The sequence below is a fragment of the Schistocerca americana genome, chromosome 1, assembly GCF_021461395.2.
Source record: "Schistocerca americana isolate TAMUIC-IGC-003095 chromosome 1, iqSchAmer2.1, whole genome shotgun sequence".
NCBI lineage: Eukaryota > Metazoa > Arthropoda > Insecta > Orthoptera > Acrididae > Schistocerca > Schistocerca americana.
In genome coordinates this window covers 829,335,040-829,359,425 of record NC_060119.1, presented here as the reverse complement: position 1 = coordinate 829,359,425, position 24,386 = coordinate 829,335,040, and the positions used below count along the sequence as shown (strand labels likewise).

Sequence of the window (24,386 nt, the reverse complement as noted above, 5' to 3'; positions counted from 1 at the left end):
AGTCGTGCGGCCAATGTCGACACTCTCCTTGCACTAAGTTGTGCCTCCGCACATTTTACAAGCATCTTAAATACATTTTTACCCTTTACACAAGTAATATAAACCTCCAATATTCTTACATACTACACATGAAATTACACTTATATACACACGTACTGTATATCAATACAAGCTACATTTTTCATTCACAAAGCCAACTCTGCAACCGTTGCCTCTTATGACATCTTTCTCACCTGTGTGGGTGTGTTCTGAAACTCACTTTTTTGCGTCTTTTCAACTGCTCAAACTCGAGCCCTCTTCCCTCGTTCACCAACAGACTCCTACGTTTACAGGAAAATTTTGTGACTACCGCTGGAGCACCACTTTTAGTTTCGAGAAATGCACACTTTCTTTCATCCTCATTAAAATCAATCAATTCACTTATAGGCTGCACATTATTATTTTCATCCCTTTCCAAACATTGCGCCCTCAATCTCATTAGCCATGCCTAAATTCTCCATATCTACCTCCAGCTCATCTATAGGCCTTAAATCGACCTCAGAGTCCTTCATCTTATCATCCTCGTAAGGGTCAAATATACTGTTCCCTTCCTCTGAACTAGCAATGTCAATAGTTACAACATTCTCAAAATTAACCACACAACGTAAAAGTTCGACTCTCTTAAAGAAATTCTCACTTATTTCCCCCAATTCACTACAAACTTTAGCAGAATTAATTGTATCAGTATCCGCCGATAACTCATAAGATTTGTTACTTAAAATATCCATTACATCCGTCGATACGTTATAGAAGTCAGCACTAATAACTCTGTTAACCTCCATCGATATACCATATAAATTGCCGCTACTACATCGTTCCATATTAGAACTTACAGTGCACACGAATTCTGCCAAACTCGGATCTAATCCCTTCTCCTTCACATTTCCCCTACTCTAAGATTTCTCCGAAACTTTGGATTCTGATCCACTACCCAACACATTACTTTCACATTCATTCTTCAACGTTCATCCATAATTCATTCTTTTATCAAGAGCCATTGGTCCGCTTCCATCAATGAAAATAAATGCACATATTCCTTCTTACGAGATATCTAAACCAGTAGCGTCAACCTTCTCACCTTGACCATCTAAAACATCACCTTCACTTCCCTTTAACAATAAAACATTCACTTCCGCCGGCACATAATAAAAGTCATCACCAGCTGACGAGACAATGCTACGCCACCTTCATAAACAGCTTCACAGACATCCGTCCATAGGCTACAAGACTCATCTCCAGCTAACGAGCCTACAAAATCGTTGAAATGGCTCTGAGCACTATGGGACTTAACATCTGAGGTCATCATTCCCCTAGAACTTAAAACTACTTAAACCTAACTAACCTAAGACATTGCACACATCCATGCCCGAGGCAGGATTCGAACCTGCGACCGTAGCGGTCGCGCGGTTCCAGACTGAAGTGCTTAGAACCGCTCGGTCATAACGGCTGGCTAACGAGCCTACAGCTTCGCCGCCTTCACACATTGCTCCATCTACTGCCACCGACACAAAATCATCTACTTTACTTTCACATACATCACTACTTTGTATAATAGTTGCTACTGACCTATGCCTCATACATTCAACCACTACTATATTCAGATCCACCTCTGCCTCTCTTTTGAACATAGAATCTTTCAGCAAACATACGTTCATTCAGTCATTCACTTCCCTTTCACCAAATCGTCCACCAAAATAATTTTCCAGCCTCATATCATTATTGATGCATCACAACAAGGGTTGGGATAATTTTGAGGAAAAACACATGGAAGGTGGACCCACATACTTCGTCAGTTGTCATTTCATGGAATACAATTCAATACTTAACGAAAATTATTATGATGACAGACTAAACACCTTGTCAAAAAATGAATAACAACGCTCACAATAATTTAAATAACTTGAACAAGATCAATTCACTAATAAAAACTTTAACAATGTATACCATTAAGAACAGGGCTTAAAACCAGGAATATACATAACTCCTCAAATACAGGTAAGAAGTCACAAGTTCGTTCTACAAACCGAATTTTATCAGTAACATGAATTACAAACGACTGCCATTAAAAGTACTAACAATCCCCAAGCATGGACAAAACTTTAAACAAACAGACAACGCTCACCCAAAATACAGAAGGGATAACAGGTCACATCACTGATTGTGGCTGTCGGAAGGCCCTTAACAACATATAAACCTCAGTAAAATCGCTTACGCAATAAAATACACAGTCCCCCAAAATACAAGAAAAGTTCGGAAGGCATATAAAGGTGACTTCCAACTGGTACACACCAGCAGCAACATTAATAATGACCCTTAAATAAAAATACAATCCCTAAAAGTACAAGAAGGGTGACAAGTTACAGCAAACTGGCAGCAACCACGCAAATTTTTGAGTGAACGGAGTTAGCTAATGACTACGGATACAAAACTCAACAATACATACTCATAAGTAAAAGCCTTTAAAAGGAAACGCGCTCCAGAAATAGCAAATAGGGCCTGCAAGATGTAAAAAAGTCGTTGAAGGGCAAATATAATCACAAGGAGGTTCATACTTGTAGAACATACCATAATGCTTGTGTGCTTGCTCAGCTCTCAGTATGAGCAGATCAAGGGTTCCGGAATTAATTGGGGCACACTCCGCAGTGGCACATACAGAACGATCAAATTTGCTTAACTTGAGCTGACACGAGGCAGCTGGTAGAGGCGGTTGGCTAAGGGAAAACCTAGACGGAAGTGTCGCCGCAGCAGGAAGAAAACACGTCTCTGCTACGGCCCCAGGAAACAGGAACGAGTCGTCCTCTGCCATAACTAACCTGCCAACATGCATCAGAAAGGAGACAGTAATCTGTCCAAATAAGGCTACAAATGACAATACCTAAGATGTAGGGAATATTAACTTATTGGGGAAGTGGCTACGTGTACAAGCCACGAACTTGACGCTCCTTAATAGTACATGAAAATTGACGACGTGAACTACCACCACATGCAAATCCAAATATCAGGGCACCCCTCTTTTAGCAGAGAATTGCCTTCGACACAGAATAATTAGTCCCCGTTAGATCAACTCAGTTAAAAAGAGGGAGTATTCATACACCCGTAATGAATATGATCTGCAAGAAACAAATTAAAATTATTTACACTGACGGGTGACCATCCAAACAATCACTCGGAGGCATAATAAACATGACGAGACCACAGAATGAGATTTTCACTCTGCAGCGGAGTGCGCGCTGATATGAAACTTCCTGGCAGATTAAAACTGTGTGCCGGACCGAGACTCGAACTCGGGACCTTTGCCTTTCGCGGGAAAGTGCTCTACCAACTGAGCTACCCAAGCACGACTCAGGTCCCGTCCTCACAGCTTTACTTCTGCCAGTACCTCGTTTCCTACCTTCCAAACTTAACAGAAGCTCTCCTGCGAACCTTGCAGACATGGATAAGCCATATCTCCGCAATATCCTTTCTCTCAGAAGTGCTAGTTCTGCGAGGTTCGCAGGAGAGCTTCTGTTAAGTTTGGAAGGTAGGAGACGAGGTATTGGCAAAAGTAAAGCTGTGAGGACGGGGTGTGAGTCGTGCTTGGGTAGCTCAGTTGGTAGAGCACTTGCCCGTGAAAGGCAAAGGTCCCGAGTTCGAGTCTCGGTCCGGAACACAGTTTTAATCTGCCAGGAAGTTTCATATCTGCGCACACTCCGCTGCAGAGTGAAAATCTCATTCTGGAAACATCCCCCAGGCTGTGGCTAAGCCATGTCCCCGCAGTATCCTTTCTTTCAGGAGTGCTAGTTCTGCAAGGTCCGCAGGAGAGCTTCTGTAAAGTTTGGAAGATAGGAGACGATGTACTGGCAGAAGAAAAGCTGTGAGGACGGGGCGTGAGTCGTGCTTGGGTAGCTCAGTTGATAGAGCACTTGCCCGCGAAAGGCAAGGGTCCCGAGTTCGAGTCTCGGTCCGGCACACAGTTTTAATCTGCCAGGAAGTTTCATGACGAGTCTAATTCAAGATTGCCGGCCGGAGTGGCCGAGCGGTTCTAGGCGCTTCCGTCTGGAACCGCCCGACCCCTATGGTCGCAGGTTCGAATCCTGCCTTGGGCATGGATGTGTGTGATGTCCTTAGGTTAGTTACGTTTAATTAGTTCTAAGGGACTGATGACCTCCACTGTTAAGTCCCATAGTGCTCAGAGCCATTTGAACCATTTTTTTTCTTAAATTCAAGATTAACACAGACGTGGGCTTGCGATCAAAAGTACCAATAAAATTTCAGTACTTAACTTCATTCATGTGTGAAGGAGCCATGACTTCCAGAATTCCCAGTAGGGGTGTTATTGCCTCCAATCCGTGCAGGTGATCTGCAGGTGCCGTAATGTTTAAGCCTCCAGAGTTGGCCCGGTGCTTGCTGGCCAGGTTGCACGTTGCGTCAGCTGCCCTTCCCGCAGCTCACCACTATCAGTACTTAATCCAGTCGGAAAACTTTGGGTGCGACCAATTTAACAAGTCGCGGCTTTATGGAGCTCCAAGCCCGTACAACAGGAACACCGCGAAAACCAACTCGCCATCCTTGTGGGCTCCCGCTCACTCCGGTACGACGACCCGCCTAGCCCAAGAACACACTCCTCTAGCGAAGACCCTGGTCCTGGCACATGACCAGGATCGATATCGGCTGTACAAGTAGTTAGTGTAGCCTGTGGAGTGGCATGCCCACCAAAATTTAGGGCCCCACGTCTCAATAATTATCGAATCTCTCAACACATTTTATAGTATTTTTTCCGCCCTCTTTATGTTTGCTCTGGTATCCATTTCCCTTTCTACAGTTCCAATTATGTGGGTTGAAATTCAAAGCTGGATCAAGTTTCTCAATAAAATCTAAAAACTCCTCAATGGAATTTGTCGGATCGTGCCAAGATCCCCCTATTTGCAAAAATTCCGGTAATTGTGTCTTGGGCATCGAAATCTCCGTCAACACTCCCAGCGGACGATTTATAAGCGTTAACGTAGCAGTTCACGCTCACAAAAACCCCGCATCGACCCACTGCCATAGATGAAACTTGGTCCGTTTAGCAACTCATTCTGAAGTCGCGTTGGTTTCGCTTCACTCCATAATTTGTTCAGGAAACGACTGTTAGTCACTTCATAGGTAATAAATAAAGCACTCATTAAATCTGCTCATGATTGTGCATTGCCCTCAACCTGTCTTTTAGCGAACTTAATCTTTGCCTCTTCCGACATTCCTCTCACTAAACCATCTTTACAAGTAGCAAGAAAATTAACTAGATGGTATTTTTCATCATCTCCAACGCACTGAATTACGTCACAGGACACCCATCACAACAGCAGCCTGATATGCTGCTGGAGCATTTAATTCTACCCGTACATCTTTAATTTGCTATTCCCGCCGCAGAACTTGGTTATTAATCTCTGCTTCCAAAACTTGTTTATTTTTCACCACTTCTTTTTCACACTCTACCGCTCTACCAGACAAACTGTTAATATACTTAGTGGTCACTTCCCCAAGGGCATTTTGCCTCAGCACACAATTCTTTATCTCGCCACCCAGCTACTAATGTGTCTTTTCCAACTTGTCCCCGGAATCTTTTTCCACTGTGTCGACTTGGTGTTAACCTGGCCAACCTCTTAAGAAATTTTGCCTACATCTGCCCTTACAGCTTCTAATTTGGATCTATAATTTCTTCTTCAACTCATCATCTTTTCTTCACCTCAGCTTTTATACTTTCTACTACACTTGTCTCTACTGAACCTACCTCTGTTTTTATTGAACCTATCTCTGTACCCAACACCCCATTTTAGAGTTCAAGTTTGTCAGAATTTCCTAACCACGCCACTGAATCATCCGCAACTACATCTCCTTTCTCTGAATTTGTCCTATCTGGCCCACTAGTATCGCTTGTATCAACATTACTACGTTCAGATTTTGGACTGTCTGGCGCAATAAAGTTATTTGAATCACACATGATTATTTTCGTCCATAACGGTTACATCTGTGAACCGTAACTGTGTAGATAATTATTTATTTCTAATTTTGTGCTGCCAGTCACTTTTATTTTTTGTTTTACGTTTAATCTAACATAACACAACGCGTTTCGAACATGTTGTGTTTATCATCAGGCGATTATACATACATAAATACAGAGAAATATTACTTAAAACTAAATTGTCTGAAACTAAATTAAACTAGAACTTTTTGTCCATTGTTAGTTACTGTAGTGGCTGGTGTGGCATTTGAGGGGAGGTGGGCAGTGGATGGCCAGAAATCGATGTCAGTGATGTCTACAGCTGGTTTTTCTTGTTGTTGGTTATGTACGACATCACAGCCTGTATGGAATGCAGATAGTTTTGCATCAGTTGTGTGTTGCGAAAATCGTGCGAAAGACGTTTATATGACTTTCGTACCCATGCCGATATCCATCATCAAAGGTGTCCGCCTCCGGTAGCTGAGTGGCGCCGGCACGGTAGCTCAGCGTGTTCGGTCAGAGGGCTGCGTGCTCTCTGTAATAAAAAAACTGAGTCAAGGAATCAACGATCGACTTGAACGGATGTCTTGTGACGTTCGCCCAGACCAAACGCAACGAACTGTATGGAAAGAAAAAAGTGGTCAGCTCGACAGAATATCAATCCTTAGGGCCCCGGTTCGATTTCCGGCTGGGTCAGAGATTTTCTCCGCTCAGGGACTGTGTATTGAGTTGTCCTAATCATCATCATTTCATCCTCATCGACGCGCAAGTCACCGGCGTCAAATCGAAAGACTTGCAACCGGCGAACGGTCTACCCGACGGGAGACCCTAGACACACGACATTTACATTTTTTACCAAAAGGTCGTAGTGGTTGGCCTCAATCATCATTCTCTTCGGTTCTAGATGCAGACAGAATGGCGACACAACTACTCTCTTTGAGCCTCCAGGCTCGCTTATTTCTAATTTCTGACGTAGTTCCTCTGGAGGGAACAAGTGGAGTGCTCTTTGCTAGCTACAACCTCAGCTTTCCTCAGCCCACTTTGCTCCCTATATACAGGTCACTATGCGCTGTTGTAACTGCAATGCAAGGATTCTTCATAGCACGACAGTGTCCTGTGCTGTCCTGATTACTTTACCTTCGTATAGAGTGCCCGTCGGGTTATTCCTTCTAGCCTGCCATCGGTGTCGTAAACCTGCCTCAGTATAATCGTTTGCAAAAAATCTTCGCCCGTGCCTACCGTCCTACGTGCCAGTCAGTCCCTTAACTACTGCTTTCCAGCCATAGTTGCACGAGGTTTATAAGAATTTCCCAAATCACGCCTGTACTTATTCGTGGCGCAGCATACCTCCTCCCATCCTATGAGGTTCGTCCCGAATCTTCAACATCGTGCTCCCACTCAACTACCATAACTCCAGTAATTTACATATTCAGTACAATCTTACAGATTCATCATACAGGACTCCCGCTCAGATTTTACTACTACGATGTGTTCCTTATCATACCCTTTTATATACAAATTAAGACCTTAAAACTAATTTCTTCCACGACCAATGCCGCTTAGCCATTATGCAGGTAACTGGTGTGTTGGCACATCCACAATCTGTGCCTTCTTGCGTCTTACCCAGAAGGCTGATAGAAACACGCAACAACTGGTGGCCAATACATTCACCATTAATACTTTGTGCCCCTGTTCTTCCTCGAAATGGTGTACATACTGCCGCATTTGTTTCACTGAAATTCCCCCTTGCTGGAACTCTATAATTCCGTCAACGGACTGCAAAAACTCTAGATTGAGTGTGTCACTTAAATACATTAAATGCTGAACGGGTAATAGCCTCAGAGATCCTTCTAGCCAATACAACGTTATTCGCGATAGTGTCATAACAGTTGAGACTGTGAGCACAGCCGGAAACTAAAATCCGTCCTGACTACTTCACAAGTCGTGCCATTAATGGTCATTCTGCTTCCCCAAAGCTCGAGTGTTTTCAACCCTACAATCTATCTTCTTGGTAGTAATTCAGCCATACACTTTCTGACGTGAATACTGAACATAACCAATGAGTACCCACCCTCTGGAAGTACGTTTGGGCTGGCAGAAGCTCCTTCCCACAACACGTCTCCTAGAAAAAAACTCGCTTCCCATGTCCGCTTATCAGTCCGTATTTGGCCACAAGACAGATCACAAATCACTCTGTAACCCCTCCCTTTTTCCAAGAAAGCTCAATCCACCAAACAACAATATCAGTGATAATGACATGAAAAACTAACAACTCTGCAAAAATAGAGGAAAACACAAATATCCGTGTGGCAAAAAATACATGTTCCGTGATATACTAAAGAAAAATAAAAAAGAGACAAATTTAAACTATACAACTTATTTATGCGACCTTAACCTGTATGGCAGATCAGGCACTTTACATTTTTCGCCAATTCCAGGGTCCTTTTTTTTTAAATCCTTTGTAACTTTACTTCCTGATTGGTTGCTGATAACTGTGGTATCCTCTCTCCAATTCCTTTAAACGGTTTCACGCGACCGACGTTTTTGTGAGGAAGTGTATTTTCATATTGACCAGTGAGGTCATTTCCACGACCTCGTATGGTCCCTTGTATTTTGTTAAAAATTACTTCGTTTTCCCCTTTGACGTACAGGAACTAGTGACCATTACCCATTGCCCCACACGGTATTGCGGCAGTTTGCCCATGCGTCTGTTTGATTGTTCCTGGTGTTCTAGCATCTTCGTGTTTGCCTTTTGCACATTCCTCTTAACATCCCTAATTCTTCTGGCAAACTCCGTCACCGACTCACCATCCGGTCCTGATTTAGGAATCAAAACGTCAAAGGGACATGGCGTTTTCCTGCCATACACCACCACAAATGGCGACAAACCCGTTGCAGTATGAACCTTCGAATTATATGCACGCAGTACATGTGATAAATAGGTATCCCAATCGTTATTCCTGAAACATACGCAGTAGCTCAACATATTTTGCAATTGTCTTGTTCACGTGTTCCGTTCTCCCATCGGTCCACGGATGAAATGGACTCGTCTGTAACTTCCTTATAGCGTACTTGTTTAATTAAGTCCATGACAAAATTCGTACCTTAGTCCTTAATTATGGTCCCAGGCACCCCAAACTTTAATATCTAGTTGTTTTCTAACGCCTGCGCTACAGTACTAGGCCGTTGGTCTGGTATTAGTTCCGTTGCCAAAAATCGAGAAAAATTATATATACAACGGGACTTTCTGATGCGTAATGTCGGCCCTTTCCACACATGGTACACAGTCTTTAACATACTGCTCCATGTCACGCTTCCTGTTCCTCCATCAAAACTGCTCTGCTGCACGTCTGTCCATTGTACGTGACCCATCATGAATTTACAACATACGGTCGTGAGCTCATTGCAAAACTTCCTTCTGAAAACCCTCTGGAACCACCACATGTGGTCCGCACCTCGTCCTTCTACACAACAAAACCTCACGCATAACGAAATGTGACTATGACTTAAATGTCTGGTGCTCCTTATCCTTTGCCTGCGCCTGCTGCCAGTCTTCAACGCTCTTCCCTATCGTACTTAACATTGCTGCCCCGCGACTTATTGAATCCGCATTTGCATGTGATCTCTCTGGCTTCTGGATTATCACGTAATCGAATTCACTAAGCTGAAGTGCCCACTAGCGTTCTTGCTTCCCACGCCCGGGTTCCCGGGTTCGATTCCCGGCGGGGTCAGGGATTTTCTCTGCCTCGTGATGACTGGGTGTTGTGTGATGTCCTTAGGTTAGTTAGGTTTAAGTAGTTCTAAGTTCTAGGGGACTGATGACCATGGATGTTAAGTCCCATAGTGCTCAGAGCCATTTTTGAAGTGCCCACTGAGTTAATTTACTTGATGGGTCTTTCAAACCAAGCAACTATTTCAGTGAGGCATGATCTGTCACGACCTTAAACTTCCTGCCACACAGAGAACCCCGAAAATATGTAATACCGTACATGACCGCCAACATCTCTTTCTCCATTGCTAGCTACAACGTCAGCTTTGCTTAGCCCACTTTGATTAATTGCCTTGAAACGTAAGCTACCGGAAGTTCCTGACTATCTACCATCTGTTCCAAAACACAACTGACTGCCTGACTTGAAGCATCACTTGAAAGGATAAACTCTTTCTCTAAATCCGGAAGAACCAGTACTGGATCTGAAACTAACATTTCTTCCAATTTTTCAAATGCTTTCGAACATACCTGTGGCCAATGGTGTTTCGTCCCCTCCTTCAGTAGTTTACTCAAGGGTCCAGCTATTTTCGCCAAGTCTTTCACGAACCGTCTATAATAATTACAGAGGCCAATGAACGATTGTACCTGCTTATTTGTTTGTGGTATCGGATAGTTTTGAATTGCGTATAAGACGAAGATTGGTCTGTACGCCATGCTCACTAATCACGTACCCCAAATAGCTTACTTGAGTTTGCGCAAAATGGTACTTGTCCACATGTAACATGAAACGTGCCGATCGTAGTCTACTAAAGACATCCTCCAAAAGTGTCACATGCTCTGGTAAATCCTCCGAATGGACAATTACGTCGTTGAGATAGAATAGGCAAGTTTTTAGCTTTAATTTTCTTAGTACCCCATCTAACAACTGCTGCAAAGTTGCTGGTGCTTTCTTTAGTCCAAATGGCATGCGTTTGTAATGAAAATGTCCTGCTGGAACGGTAAATGCTGTTTTCGGCCTATCTTCAGGTGCCACCTCCAAACCAATGGCATCCACTCCTGAGGTCCATAGTTGCAAAGAACCGACACTGACCCAGATTATCCAAAGTTTCAGTGATGTTTCAAATTGTATAAGCATCCGAAATGGGTCACTCGTTTAGATATCTGTATTCACAGCAAAATCTGTATTTCCGGGTCCTGTCCGCCGAATTTTTTGGCACGATGACAATATTTGTACGTCCGTTTCAAAGGTACCATGATCGGACCTTTTTATGTCTCCCAGGGCTTGCCGCAAGGTGCAATTTTAAGTGGTGTACGTAAATTATAAATATGTCTTGCTGATGAAGTTATTTCATAATTGGTGTGAACTGTAAGCCAAGGCACTTTTAATTATTTTCCAAATCAATTCCATTCGATTTTTAAAACATTATGTACAAACCTGTAACAGTTAAGCTTTTTATTCTTGTATATATGCATTTCTTTATTTGTTTATTCAATTACGTGTAAATTGTCACTATGTGTTGCCCATGGCTAAATTGAGTACACACTCAAAGGCCAAATAAAAAATATATATATAAATTTAAAAAAAAACACATGTAATGTTTCCCTCGGCAAATCGGCATCCAATGAAACCCGCACTGTCTTTCCCGTACGTGCTGGTATCTTATCCTGGTGATCGATCTTTACTGAAAACGTACATAGTTTAGTTGGTTTCACCTTCATGATAGTTGACCCTTGCGACATTGTCTCCGTTGCAACTGTTTCCCCCAGCTGAAACAAAGTCTCACTGAGTTACACTGTGCCTTGCAAAACATCGATCTTAGCGTAATGTTTGTCGAGAAAGTCTAGCCCGAGAATCACTGAATAACCTTCATTTACACATAACATCACCTCCATGCGTTCTCTAAATTTAGTTTTCCCGACTGAAAACACCAGTACTGCCGTACCCAATGATTCCACCCTACAATCGCGAACCCCACGTGGTGGTCCCAGGCTCCTCTGTCCCACGAGGTCCAGACTGATAACGGACACATTTGCGCCTGTGTTTACCAAAACTCTGTTTCATAGTTCAAATGGCTCTGAGCACTGTGGGACTCACCTTCTGAGGTCATCAGTCCCCTAGAACTCAGAACTACTTAAAACTAACCAACCTAAGGACATCACACACATTCATGCCCGCGGCAGGATTCGAACCTGCGACCGTAGCGGTCGCGCGGTTCCAGACTGTAGCGCCTAGAACCGCTCGGCTACCCCGGCCGGCCTCTGTTTCATGCCATCCAGTAAGGCCATCAATCTACATTCCGTGGGTGCTCTAACTTGTGCCGTATTACGGCCTGTGGGGACTGCTTTCTGACGGTTGAACTAATCCCGTTTGCGTTTAATGGCTGCTTCCATTGCCGGTGCTTTCCACCCTTCCTACCTCTACATTCAAATGCCCGGTGGCCCACTATGCCACACGCATAGTACCCTGGTTGCTTACACTGCTTCCTTACATGCCCACCCTGTCACATCCATAACACTTCAGAAGCGAACACGCGATAGTCCACTCTCTGCTTTGTGGTCATATCCACCTCCTCTATAAATGTTGCGATCCTAAGCGCTGACTCCAAGTCCTCTGGTTTCTCCATCCGTACCCTCCGTCACACTTCACCGGGTATATCACGCAAAAAAAAAAAAAAAAAAAAAAAATTAAATTAAAAAAATTTAAAAAATCATCCAACGCTCTATTTTCTGCCTCCTGTAATAGTATTATATTAGCTGCCCGGCACGAATCTGCCCACGAATTAGTGTCGAGGTCTGGTGTGTCGGCCAGCCTGTGGATGGTTTTTAGGGCGGTTTTCTATCTACCACGGCGAATTCGGGCTGGTTCCCCTTATACCGCCTCCACCATGTCGGCGACTGCTGTGCAAACAGTCTCCACGTACGCGTACACCATCATTACTCTACCACGCAAACATTTGGGGCTACACTCGTCTTGTATAAGACGTTCCTGGGGGGGCTCCACTCGGGACGGAACTCTGGGTTCGATGTAGGGCGGCGGTGTGGAAATGCCGTGTGGCTAGGGCCTCCCATCGGGTAGACCGTTCGCCTGATGTAAGTCTTTCCAGTTGACGCCACTTCAGCGACTTGCGTGTCGATGGGAATGAAATGACGATGATAAGGACAACACCACACCCAGTCCCTGAGCGGAGAAAATCTCCGACCCAGCCGGGAATCGAACCCGGGCCGTTAGGTATGACATTCCGTCGCGCTGACCACTCATCTATCAGGGACGGACAGGGCGACGTTGTGGTGGTTGGACTGCTGTGGCCTGTTGTGGAGTTGTGAACCACTGAGAGCTACGGTGGAACGAAGCCTCTTCGTCGTTTCTAGGTCCCCGGTTTAATACAGAACACACCCTATTAGCTTCTGCATTCTGCGTCTCCACATATGTTTTTGCGCTTAGCTTACGGATTCTATCCGAGATCGCTTCCACAGACTCGTTGGGCTGCATCGACAACATACTTAATTCCTCCTGGAAAAATCGCGCACTGTTCTGCATTTGATATCGCTGGCACAATCACGCGGCCCACTCCTGGAAAGTAAGTGCTTTATTCAATGTCTCGTGTTAGACAATATATGCCTTGGCATACCCCGCCTAACGCATATTAGCAACATATAGGGTTACGTCATCTGACCAGCCATGTGATTCTGCAGCATCTTTAACATCCTTAACGAAAATTGCCATGTCCTCCGTTGCCTTGTCCGTGAAGGGATCAATCAGTGGTACCACTGCTGGGTCATGCGAAACAGAAGGGACTCTCAATGCAGATTTACATTCCAGAGACTCTGGTTTGCAATTGATCAAGACTCTCTTTACGAGCCTCTAACTTACGATTAAATTCGAAATTCCTCTCTTTCATGCTCTCAAACTGAGCTGTTAACGCTTGAACTTGCGAGTTAAAGCAATAACTGCATCTGCGGCAGCACCACGTATTTCCACCATTTTGCGTACTCTACTTCGACCTTAAAGCAAACGATATTTTTAAACAAAAAAAAGACAAAACACTAACTCTCATTCAACTCTCACAAAAATTAATTCCTTCGTTGAATCATTGCCCATTCACATTCAGTAAACTACTAGACAGATGACCAGTACGTCTACATACACAACAAACAGCTATCGTACACGGAAACTCGTGCCACGACAAATTGCGAAATGCACACCTCACTGGCACTAAATTATCCCGTCCACCATTACCTCTAAGCAAAACAAGTCCACGGATTCCTGTGACATCACGATAGTAAAACTCTAAACATCTTGTACCCTTGCTTACGCAACTAATTCTGACAACGAGAGCAAGCCTCAAAAATAATATAACTAAAACTTAAACTCACCACCCCACATTGTGCTGAGCTGGTCTAACATTCTGCGTGGTGTCTGTTTGTTCTAAGTCGTGTCTCCCTACCATTTTCGCGCAACGACGCTCTGAGCGTGTTTTTTAGGGAATTGACTAGTTTGAACCTGGGACCTGTTGCTGGTAAGGAGACGCCAGACCACACATGACATGCAGAGTTCAGAAGAGTTCAGTGAGACTAGCGATGATATAACCAAATACTTAATGATTTCAGCGTCAGCTCCACTGCACTCCCTGTAAAAGAATCTTAATACTAACTAAATTAGGGGAAGGGGTTCAAGGCTTTCCTATTTTTAGTTAGCTGGTAAAATAACGTTGAAAAAGCAGTTAACTTTATCATTGGAAATTTTATTCTACTCACAAAATATTGTTTATAAATTGCACTATTGATAAAAGGAAACATTTTAATACAGGATGATAAATACCAACTGCGTTCAACAAAAATGTGAACGAATATTCCCTGAGTGGGTTTCCAAGTTCTACAGTGGATCAAAGGATGACCTATGCCATATCACATCTATAATCTAGGTTTAAATTAAGTTTCACAAGAGAGAAAACTATCAAAATGGTCTACAGTGACCCTCAATTATCTTTAATTACTTATCTAACCTGTCGTAAATTACAGTGGCTGATGTGGCTTCTGAATAATTATATAACAGAAAAATCATCGCGTTTCAGATTTTAACTTACGTAACAAATGTGAATACCATGAGCTTCAATTGACGATCGACACTAGTATTACGTAAAAAGGGGATGTAACAGATGAGACTTCTGCAGTTCTGAGTGAAGCCTTATGCGCTCAAAAATGCGGCATCGCGTGCGTTCATTACCTTGTCGGTGTTCGTCAGGGGGCGGCGAGCGGCACAGCTCCACGCACCTTGCCGTCTCGGAAGCAACTCTCTCCTAACTTCTCCTTACTACAATTTACCGAAGTTGGTTTAAAAAAAACTATCTGGCTGTGTTTTCATCTGACCAATCAGGGTCTCAATGTTAACCTTAAGCTCTGCCTACAAAAATTCTATCCAATGAGAAACGTTATACTTTTCGTGGTGGGGCAATGTTTTAAACGTTTGCAACGTAACAGAGACGCGAAAAAGTCTCACGCTAAAACTTGCAGCTGGTGTGGCCCTTTTAGTGTTATCGTAAGATCTATACTGTTCTTCTGGAGGGCTCTATCTTTTAACATGGGCTGGGGGGTGGTCCTGGCGGTTACTTTTCGTGGTGGGGCCATGTGGGTTTCCGTCCCTTATCGTAGGGTCTTCTAGCTTAACACGGTTCTGCTCTCCGCTTCTGTTCTCGTTTCTTCCCTCGGAACTGCGTCTGTTTCACGGTGGGAAGGTATGACATGCATTTAGGCGTTCTTATGTTAGTCTATGGTATTCCATTTGCTCACTCATTGATGGTATTACTTTGGATATTTTAATGTCAGGATTTATTCGGAGCTATATGACATACTACCGGATTTGCTTATCATGTCAGGGTTTTCATCGAAGGTGTTGGATTTGCCTGACACCTTACACTGGTAACTACGTCAAGCGCTATTGCCTCACTCACCTCTCACCAAAACGTAACGTTGGACGTGGTAGGACAATTTACGACTCAACGTATTGTGTTGGAAAGCGAAACAACCATTCCTGTCACCAAATTGTTACAACCACCCGAGCTCAGTGGTTGTAATGTGGCATGGTTTGTAATGTGGTATGGTTTGAGAGAGAGGGACGACTCACGCCGAAGGGTGCAGAGAAACATAGGTAAGTGTGTCACTGACTTTGTTACATCGAAGATACATAGCGAGTCTTCTGCTGAACTCGGCGATGGCGCCGCCCAGCGTGCGTGGGTCAGCACCAAAGCGAAATGTCGAAACCTGCAGCGTCGGTGTCCGGTTGCCCAGCCTCGCGGCCACGGCTAAGTTGTCGCCATGTATGTTAGACGCGCCCGATAGCCTGGAACACGGCTGCCTGCTCCCTCAAGCGCGACCCGTGGACTCCATGTAGAGCGCCGAAGGGAACAGCCGATCGCCGTCGGCGTAGTGAGCCTTAGCAGCTCCAGCCGTCCGCCCAGGGCAGCCCGTTCAGTGCCCGCAGACAGCTCTGCACTTGGGAGGCCGCGAGTTCGCGCCTGGCTCCGCCCCTGCTAACGACAGCTTGCAGTCCGTCGGACGATGCCATCCAGAGAGCGGAGGCTAGCAGCCCTCTCCCTCCTAGCGCCGGTGTAGCTCCAAGGTGCGACGCACCGCGCCACAGCAATGACGTGTCCGTGCAGTGGAGGTTGGAGGTAGCTCCAGCAGACCAGTTGGCCGCCGATATCCATCACCTAAAGGTCGTCGTGGTTAGCCTGCAACTTAAACAAACGTTATTCTCTCCAGTTCTAGACGCAAACAGAATGGCGACATAACTACTCTCTTTGAACCTTCGCGCTCGCTTACTAACACTTTTCCCTAGGCCTCTGACATAATACCTCTGGAGAGGACAAGTGGAGTGTTTTTTTGCTGGCTACAACGTCAGCTTTCCTCAGCCCAATTCGGCCCCTACACACAAGTCACTAGCTGCAATGTATGGGTTCTTCACAAATCGTCAGTGCTTTGTGCTGTCCTGATTATTTCACGTTAGTGTACAGTGCCCGTCACGCCGTTCCTTCTAGCCTGCGAGCGGTGTCGTAAACCTGACTCCGCAGAATCTTTTGCAAAATTTCAACATTGCTCGCACCTGCCATCCGATTTGCCAATCGGTCCTTTAGCTACAGCATTCCAGCCATAGCTGCGCCAGATTCACAAGAATTCCCCAAATCCGCGCCTGTACTTATTCGTGGCGCAGCATAAGTATTTATCGATCTGTATCTCTGTTTTCTCACATCTATCACAGAGCTAATCTTACTTAACGACAGTAATTCGTCCTTGTAAGACGTAATGTCACGAATACCTTTAAAGCAGGGTATAACATACCAAAGTATATACAGAGTCCGATTTTGTGCTCATACCATACAATTTTTGAATCAGAATATGATATGTATATATTTTTAGGTAGCTTATGCCTATGTATTATACGACACAAGATCCCATATGATCAGCGTGTTGTAAGTGCTGTGTATTTTTTTCCATGTTGTTCTATTCACTGCTTTTGTTTGTGTTTGGCTTTGTCACAAATACCTACGCAAGTAACACCTTGCCTTGAAGTGCATTCGCTTACGTTCTTGTACCATATTATATAACATGCACTTCATGCAATAAACATTTCCTTCTTTTCTATGTTACCACATAGTTTACCCTTCTGCTTTTTGGGGCTTTACGTCGCAATAATCGACTGATACATTTTCATTTGAGCTTGTAGTTAACCATTATTTGTATTTCGGAATAATAAGTACATAGCGTAACTCTTTACTGAAAAGAATGTTTATATCCTTGTTGTCATATTATTATACTTTTCTGACTTCGCTGTACAGTGCTATAAAATTTTTGTTCATATATACATAGTCAACCTATGTCATCATGATGTATTATGCACAACCAAACTCCTTTGTGTTCTGTAAGATTGTTGCATGTACTGTTATATAACAATTACGCCACATAATTCCCATTGTGTTTATCGAGACTTTTCATTATAAATGATAGCAGTTTAATTTTTTTAACTTGTTCAGTGATGGCACTTGTACGCCTTTACTTTTAATTGCACTCTTACAGTTACCTACATTATGTAAAAAACATGCATTCCATGTGTTTATTTCTATATGTCACGTACTCCTACTTATGTGGAAATTACTTTGATGTGCAGATCTATATATGACGAAGTACGACTTGATTCACATCTATGTTAACGCAGCGCTCGAGAGCAGAGTATTACTTGTACCTATAATTATTTGTGAGTTCAAGTTTTTCCTGCGATAAGGTAGACTTATACTTGTGTTGAATTCCACTTGTTCTTTGATTCACCAGTGTCACTATATTACATCATTTTACGCTATTGTGCACTGCCATTGTGAATGAATTGTGCCTCAATGCTTTAATATTCTGTAATGGCTGGTTTATACGCACTTTGTAAATTGATGGGATCTACTGAATCTGTGCACTGTAAGTTTTAGTTTGCAAGTGTTCATGGTACGTATAGGCAACTGCCCCCCACCCCCACCCCCTCCGCAAGCTTCAGTGCTTTACTATTTCTGAAATTAAATTGTGTGTAAGTATTCTCTAGACACTGTAAATTGCACCTCTGTAGTCACCTCTTCTCCCCCCACCCCCTTTTACCTTCCCTGCTAGGTTTGTGCACTATAATATTCAGTTGCCTGCGTTCGCATCACATTTGCACCCTATCCCTCAATCCCTCGCCTTCACCCCCCCCCCCCCCCCCCTTCTTTCACAACATCTGCCATATTTGGTGACTTGCGGCATGGTGCGGTTCTCTTGTGGTGGCATGCACACGCCCAACATCAAATGATATTGTAGCAGAGTAAATACCAGAGTTACACATCATGCATGTAATAATAAGAACTTTTCAAAGATTTTGTGAGAATGCAAACAATGATTCGTGTACAAATGCAGTAGAGTTTCGTAATCGTTACAATCTTTAAAGACGATTCACAATACCTTGTAACTTTTAAATGTAGAAACAGAATAATTTAGTCTATGTAGGAGCCATCTAGAGGCTGTAACATGCTGTACACGCCTTAAGAATCTCAATGTATGGAACATATCACTCAAATGTGTGTTTAAAGTATATCATCTGTGAGCGCTACGTACAAAGTCATGGCCATGTGACACAAGGTGCTTTTTAACTGTAAATGTTTTATTTCTGGCGAACATTTGTGTAATGTGCTGTATTTTACCCACCATAATGACAACATGTCATAAGGTTCAAACTCGCTATCAACATTTTTTAACAAAAATTTTTGATTGTATGTAAGTGTACAGTTTTCGTTTCCGTTTTTGTAATATCAAAGAAAAACTTTTTTCTCAATTATAACGTCATAAACCACAACAAGATTTATCCCATGTATATGCAGTTTGTTACAGACTAGAAGATGACAGTTGTATCTATCTCTATGAGTGGCGTCCTTTCCGATGGGTCTAGGGGACTGGGGAACATTACGTTTGTGTCAGATGGGAATTTTGGATTGAGGGGTAGGCGTGCTTCAATAGTCCATGCAGTTGTGTCTAACTACTGTGACAAAGTGGCTTAGATTGTTAATGGATCTGCCTGGTGAGCTATGGACCTGGGTTTAAACCCTGATCTTGGAACAAATTTTCATGAACTCTTTTCTTGTCCGAATGAAACAGAGATAGGAATTTCTTCTTTCTGAACAGTTTTATCTGTCGAAACTGGCTGTCGAAAACAAAGACGAATTAATGCGACCTTGGCTGTCAAAATTTTGTTACCAAGAAAAACATAGCTCACTCCTTGTAATTTCTCAACATGAGGAAATTCAGTCTTTGCCGCAGCGTACAAACACGCAGTGTGCCGCTCAATAGTGTAATTTTAGAACTATTCGTTAAAGAGTAAAACTGCAGTACAGATGTGATATTCCTTGATCATCGTCAAAATTAAAATAGTTTGCTGCACCAAAATTAGAATCTGGAGGCTAACGCTTCTTATTTGACACAAATAATCAACACAGTGCACATGCATAAGAGGTAAAGGGTTTTCTAATTTCTTTGATCTGCTTTGCAGCCAAGGACAGTAGGCCAGTAGGGAAAACAGTGTCACTGTACTGACTTTCACGCCTAATCGGTCTGTCCTTTCTTTGGCAGCACTGCGAGTCACACATCATTCTACGAGTTGCGGCTTAACCAGTTGCCTACGGAACGGGACTTCAGGCTCGTCGCTAACGACGGACTCAGCCTTGTGGGTAAGTACCGAGCAAGGCGGTAACACTCTGAACTCGCATTCAGAAGGGCCTTGATTTTGTTCCCCATCTAACCATCCATATTAAGGTTTTCTGAGATTACCTTAAATAATTTGAGGCAAATGCTGGTATGGTCCCTTTGAACCTGCCCGGTTAGCCGTGCGGTCTAACACACGGTTTTCTGGATTGGGAAGGGGCGCCTGGTCCCCGGCACGAATCCGCCCGGCGGACTTGTGTCGAGGTCGAGTGAGCCGGCCAGTCTGTGGATGGTTTTTAGGCTGTTCTCCATCTGCCTCGGCGTATGCGGGCTGGTTCCTCTTATTCCGCCTCAGCTACACTATGTCGGCGATTGCTGCGCAAACAAGTTCTCCATGTACGCGCACACCACCATTACTCTACCACGCAAACATAGGGGTTACACTCGTCTGGTGTGAGACGTTCCCTGACGGGAGGGGGGGGGGGGATGTGTCCACCGGGAGCCCCCGGTTAACATGCATTACAATGGTTCCTTTGGAAAGGACACAATTCATTTTCTTCTCCATCCCTCCGACATAAAAGCAGAGGGTACATCTCTACTGATTCGTCGTGAAAGCAGTGTTAAAAGTACACCTATCTTGCTTCCTCCTTTTGTGGATATGTATGCATTGCCACGCATTCCCGCTGACAGTAGCAGCCACACGTAAAAACTGTGTTGATGCAGTAGACACTAAATTCTCAAAACGTAAATCACAACCAGGTGCTAAAATTTGTTAGTCACAACGGGTGACTCATTTATATTTTCGGGCAATGATCTTGGCCATATCTTGACAGAACAGCTGCGACACACACGCGCACACACACACACACACACACACACACACACACACACACACACACACATCGAAATTGACGACTAAAACGTGACTTTTAGTGATTTTAGTAGCCCCATGCCATTTTCATGTCTAAACAGTTACAAAATATATGCGGTTAAAAAAATAAAGTGCTAAGCAAGAAGCTGACATTTTCTTTTTAGGCCTAAATGAGGCTGTGTAGAAAAAGACACGTGGCCAAGCTTATAGTTGCATAAAAGACATGTTTGCTGAAATACTGTGATGAGTAAGCGAACAGTGATAGCTGGCACGCGCAAATAGCTGTCTGAATTACTATCAACTACTGGAAGAATGCAGTTACTGTGTAACGTACACTTGACGCCAAAATCATGATTGTAAACTTTAATGTTAATTCTACATCAAAAATTGTTCTACAGCTGTATAAAATACTTGTAGCTTTCTAAGCAGGCAACTGACATTTCATCCTAGGACTAAACTAAAGTATGAACAAAAGCAAACCTGAGCAAGCAGCATTTTAGTGGGAAGTACATAACAACATAGCCAATGTTTATGTCTAATATCACAATGTTACTTTCATGTTTAAAAAGTTCAAAAAACTGCTTAAAGGATGTAATGTACAGTACTTCCATGTCTAAAATGTATGCCAAAAATTTTAGTTTTTCAGTAATGTATCACGTCACCGAGCATGGTTTCAGGTGAGAAGATGATAATGCACAATGTTCTACGCTAGAAAGATATATTTTATGATGCTGATTTTTATTACATTTGACCTAGGCCTACTCTAAATTATGTGCAAAAACAAACTTTTGAGGAATGCTGCAAAATTTACCGATCGAAAGCATGGTGCTAATGCTCTCTTAAATACATACAGACTCTATTTCGTTTCCATGATCAACTACTAAATAACACCAATAACCAGTGATTGATCGTGACAGTATGCACCAGTAAGCTGTACAGGTACTGCTAAAGAAAAAATTAGAGAAGCAGATTTTGAGATGTGGTAGGATAGAACTTTGTTGCAGTTGAAGATATCTAAAACAAATGTTCTATTCACAATTTTAGAATGCACTTGCCCACGAAAAGCAAAGGTCCCGAGTTCGAGTCTCGGTGCGGCACACAGTTTTAATCTGCCAGGAAGTTTCAAATTTTGTCTCGTATAGGTGCTGCCGACCGCAGCACCGTATTCTGCTTGTTTACACATCACTGCATTTGAATACGCATGCCCATACCTGTTTCTTTGTCGCTTCAGTGTATAACACAAAGGACTGACGTAAGCATTTATAAAAGCCAGGACTTGTACAGAAATTCTGAAATTTCATCTGGATTCAGGAGCGAATTGTGTGCTAGTAGAAGTGTGCATTGTTCTCGTTTGACCTGTGTAACTTTGTGTGCCAGTGTCCATCGGCGGCGCGGCGGGCCTGTTCGCGGGCGCCAGCCTGCTGAGCTTCGTGGAGCTGCCCTACTACCTGTGCCTCAGAACTCGCTGCTGCGCCGCACGCCACAGCCGGCCGCCTCCGCCGACCGGACGTATGCCGTTCCTGCCGTAGCCAGGCGTCACGCAGCAAGTTCTGCATGCGGCTGTCCGTCCTAGTGTTAGCCCACTCTCATAACATAGAGCTGTTGCCTACCTAGAGCATCTCTCCTGTGCTGCACGGCAATTGAATTCAGTGGACGCTACGCAAGTGCTTCCTATCAAACACCTTATAACACTATCTATACTTTTACTCCATTTTTTCCCTTACTAATGTTCTCCTGATACTTAGGTGGAAAAATTGTTTTTACAATGCACATATCTGTGTAAGATTCATGCATACACGCAAACTGGACATCTGTAAACTACATAGTTTCTGATAAATAAAATTGTAATATTGCTTGCTGTTAGTTTATTATTCGATTCAAAATATTTCGTCATTTAAAAAAATATTTTTCACGAAAACGACGTAAATATGTGCTGACAATATTTATAAGTTCGGAGAGAAATCACACATTATACAACACATATTCAGTATTCTGTTTCTACTATTTTTCAAATGTTCAATGTCACACTCTGGTGATGGTCACTTTCAACATGTAATTATTTTCCTTGCTACAGATTTTCGTTTACATGGCAATTCCATGTGAAGTGATTAAAGGTAAAATGTATTAAATCAGGGATTTCAGAATTAATTTCAATATATATACTGTGTGGTGTGTATGTATGTGCAGCATCTCTTTCCAAACGACTGGATCAGTTTCAACCCTAACTTGTATACAAACACAAATCGTCAGACGTATCAGCACTGCGCGGGTTAGAAGCTCCTAGCTGCCATAGCAACGGAGATATGGTCGAAAGAGTGTTTTTTTCCCGTCTGTGTTGCGTAGTTTGCCCAGCAAAACATGTGTGTCGTGTTGGAGTAGTATTGGTCTGCCTTATCGACCTGTTATTGAGGAGCTACACGCGTGGAAGGCCATGGCTGGAGGGTCATTGAGATGGATGGGGAAGGGGTTAGAGAGGGAGTTGATTAGGATGGGATGGACAGAGGGGGGGAAGAACGAAGAGAGAAGGATGGGGGAGATGGGTAGGGAGGAGGAGAGGGACGGGGAGAGGGAGCAGGAGGAGATAGATAGGAAGAGAAGAGGGGGGGGGGGGTGATGATGATGATGTTTGGTTTGTGGGGCGCTCAACTGCGTGGTTATCAGCGCCCGTACAATTATCCAATCTTTGCTCAGTCCAATTTCGCCACTTTCCTGGATGATGATGAAATGATGAGGACAACACAAACACCCAGTCATCTCGAGGCAGGTGAAAATCCCTTACCCCGCCGGGAAACGCGAGGTGGGGGTGACAGAGAGAAGGAAAGAGGATATGGACAGAGGGTAGAAATATATGGTCAGAGAGAGGGGGGATGGTGGATATGAACAAAGAGAGAGGGGGAGAATGGACTCTAAATCAGGAGGAGAAGACAGACAAATTGTGGATGGACAATGAGTTGGACAGAGAGATGGAGGGAGGAAAAGGTGGTCACACAGATTGAGGAGGAAGAGATTTGTGCAATATACGAGGATAATCCCAAAATTAAGGTCTCCTATTTTTTTTGTAAGTACGTAAGCCTGTTTATTTCTACAGTGGTTTACATCAGTTTACGGCTTGAACATTTAGCTATTTTTCGACATAATCACCATTTCTATCGGTGCAGTTTTTGTAGACGCTGTGGCAGTTTTTGTATGCCCATGTCATACCATCTCGCCGCCATGCTGTTCATAAAGTTGCTTGGTCTCAGGTGTAAAGTGGTATGCTCAGGTTTCACCCGTGACAGTTGAGTCCAGAAAGTTGTCCTGTTCGGCTGCAAGGCCGTGAAGAAATGCGCGGGAAGCATCAACTCATTGCCGCATGTGGTCCTCAGTTAGCATGCGTGGCACCCATCTTGCGCACACCTTCCGGTAGTTCAATGTTTCCGTTAAAATTCTGAAAGATGTGCTTAGGGAAACCTCTGGAACCAACGAGCAGAGTCCAGGGTGATCTGCCGATCTTCACGCATGCTTTGTTCAACCTTCAACACCGTCTCCTCAGAAACTGACGGTCTCCGGCTCCTTTGTTCGTCGTAAATTTCGGTCCGACCAGCTGTAAACTCTCTACACCACTT

At 43.6% G+C, this 24,386-nt stretch overlaps 1 protein-coding gene and 1 non-coding gene across 2 annotated transcripts in view; both read left to right on the top strand.

Moving 5' to 3' along the window:
- Positions 1-22,310, top strand: part of LOC124594466 — a 155,699-nt gene extending 133,389 nt beyond the window's left edge. The window contains exons 8-9 of the mRNA XM_047132845.1: positions 19,839-19,936; positions 22,159-22,310. Coding sequence (XP_046988801.1) covers positions 19,839-19,936; positions 22,159-22,310 — 250 coding nt within the window. The remainder of the gene's footprint in view (positions 1-19,838; positions 19,937-22,158) is intronic.
- Positions 3,614-3,688, top strand: Trnas-uga. The gene has a single exon. It is a non-coding gene; the product is annotated as a tRNA-Ser (tRNA).
- Positions 22,311-24,386: the final 2,076 nt, after the last annotated feature.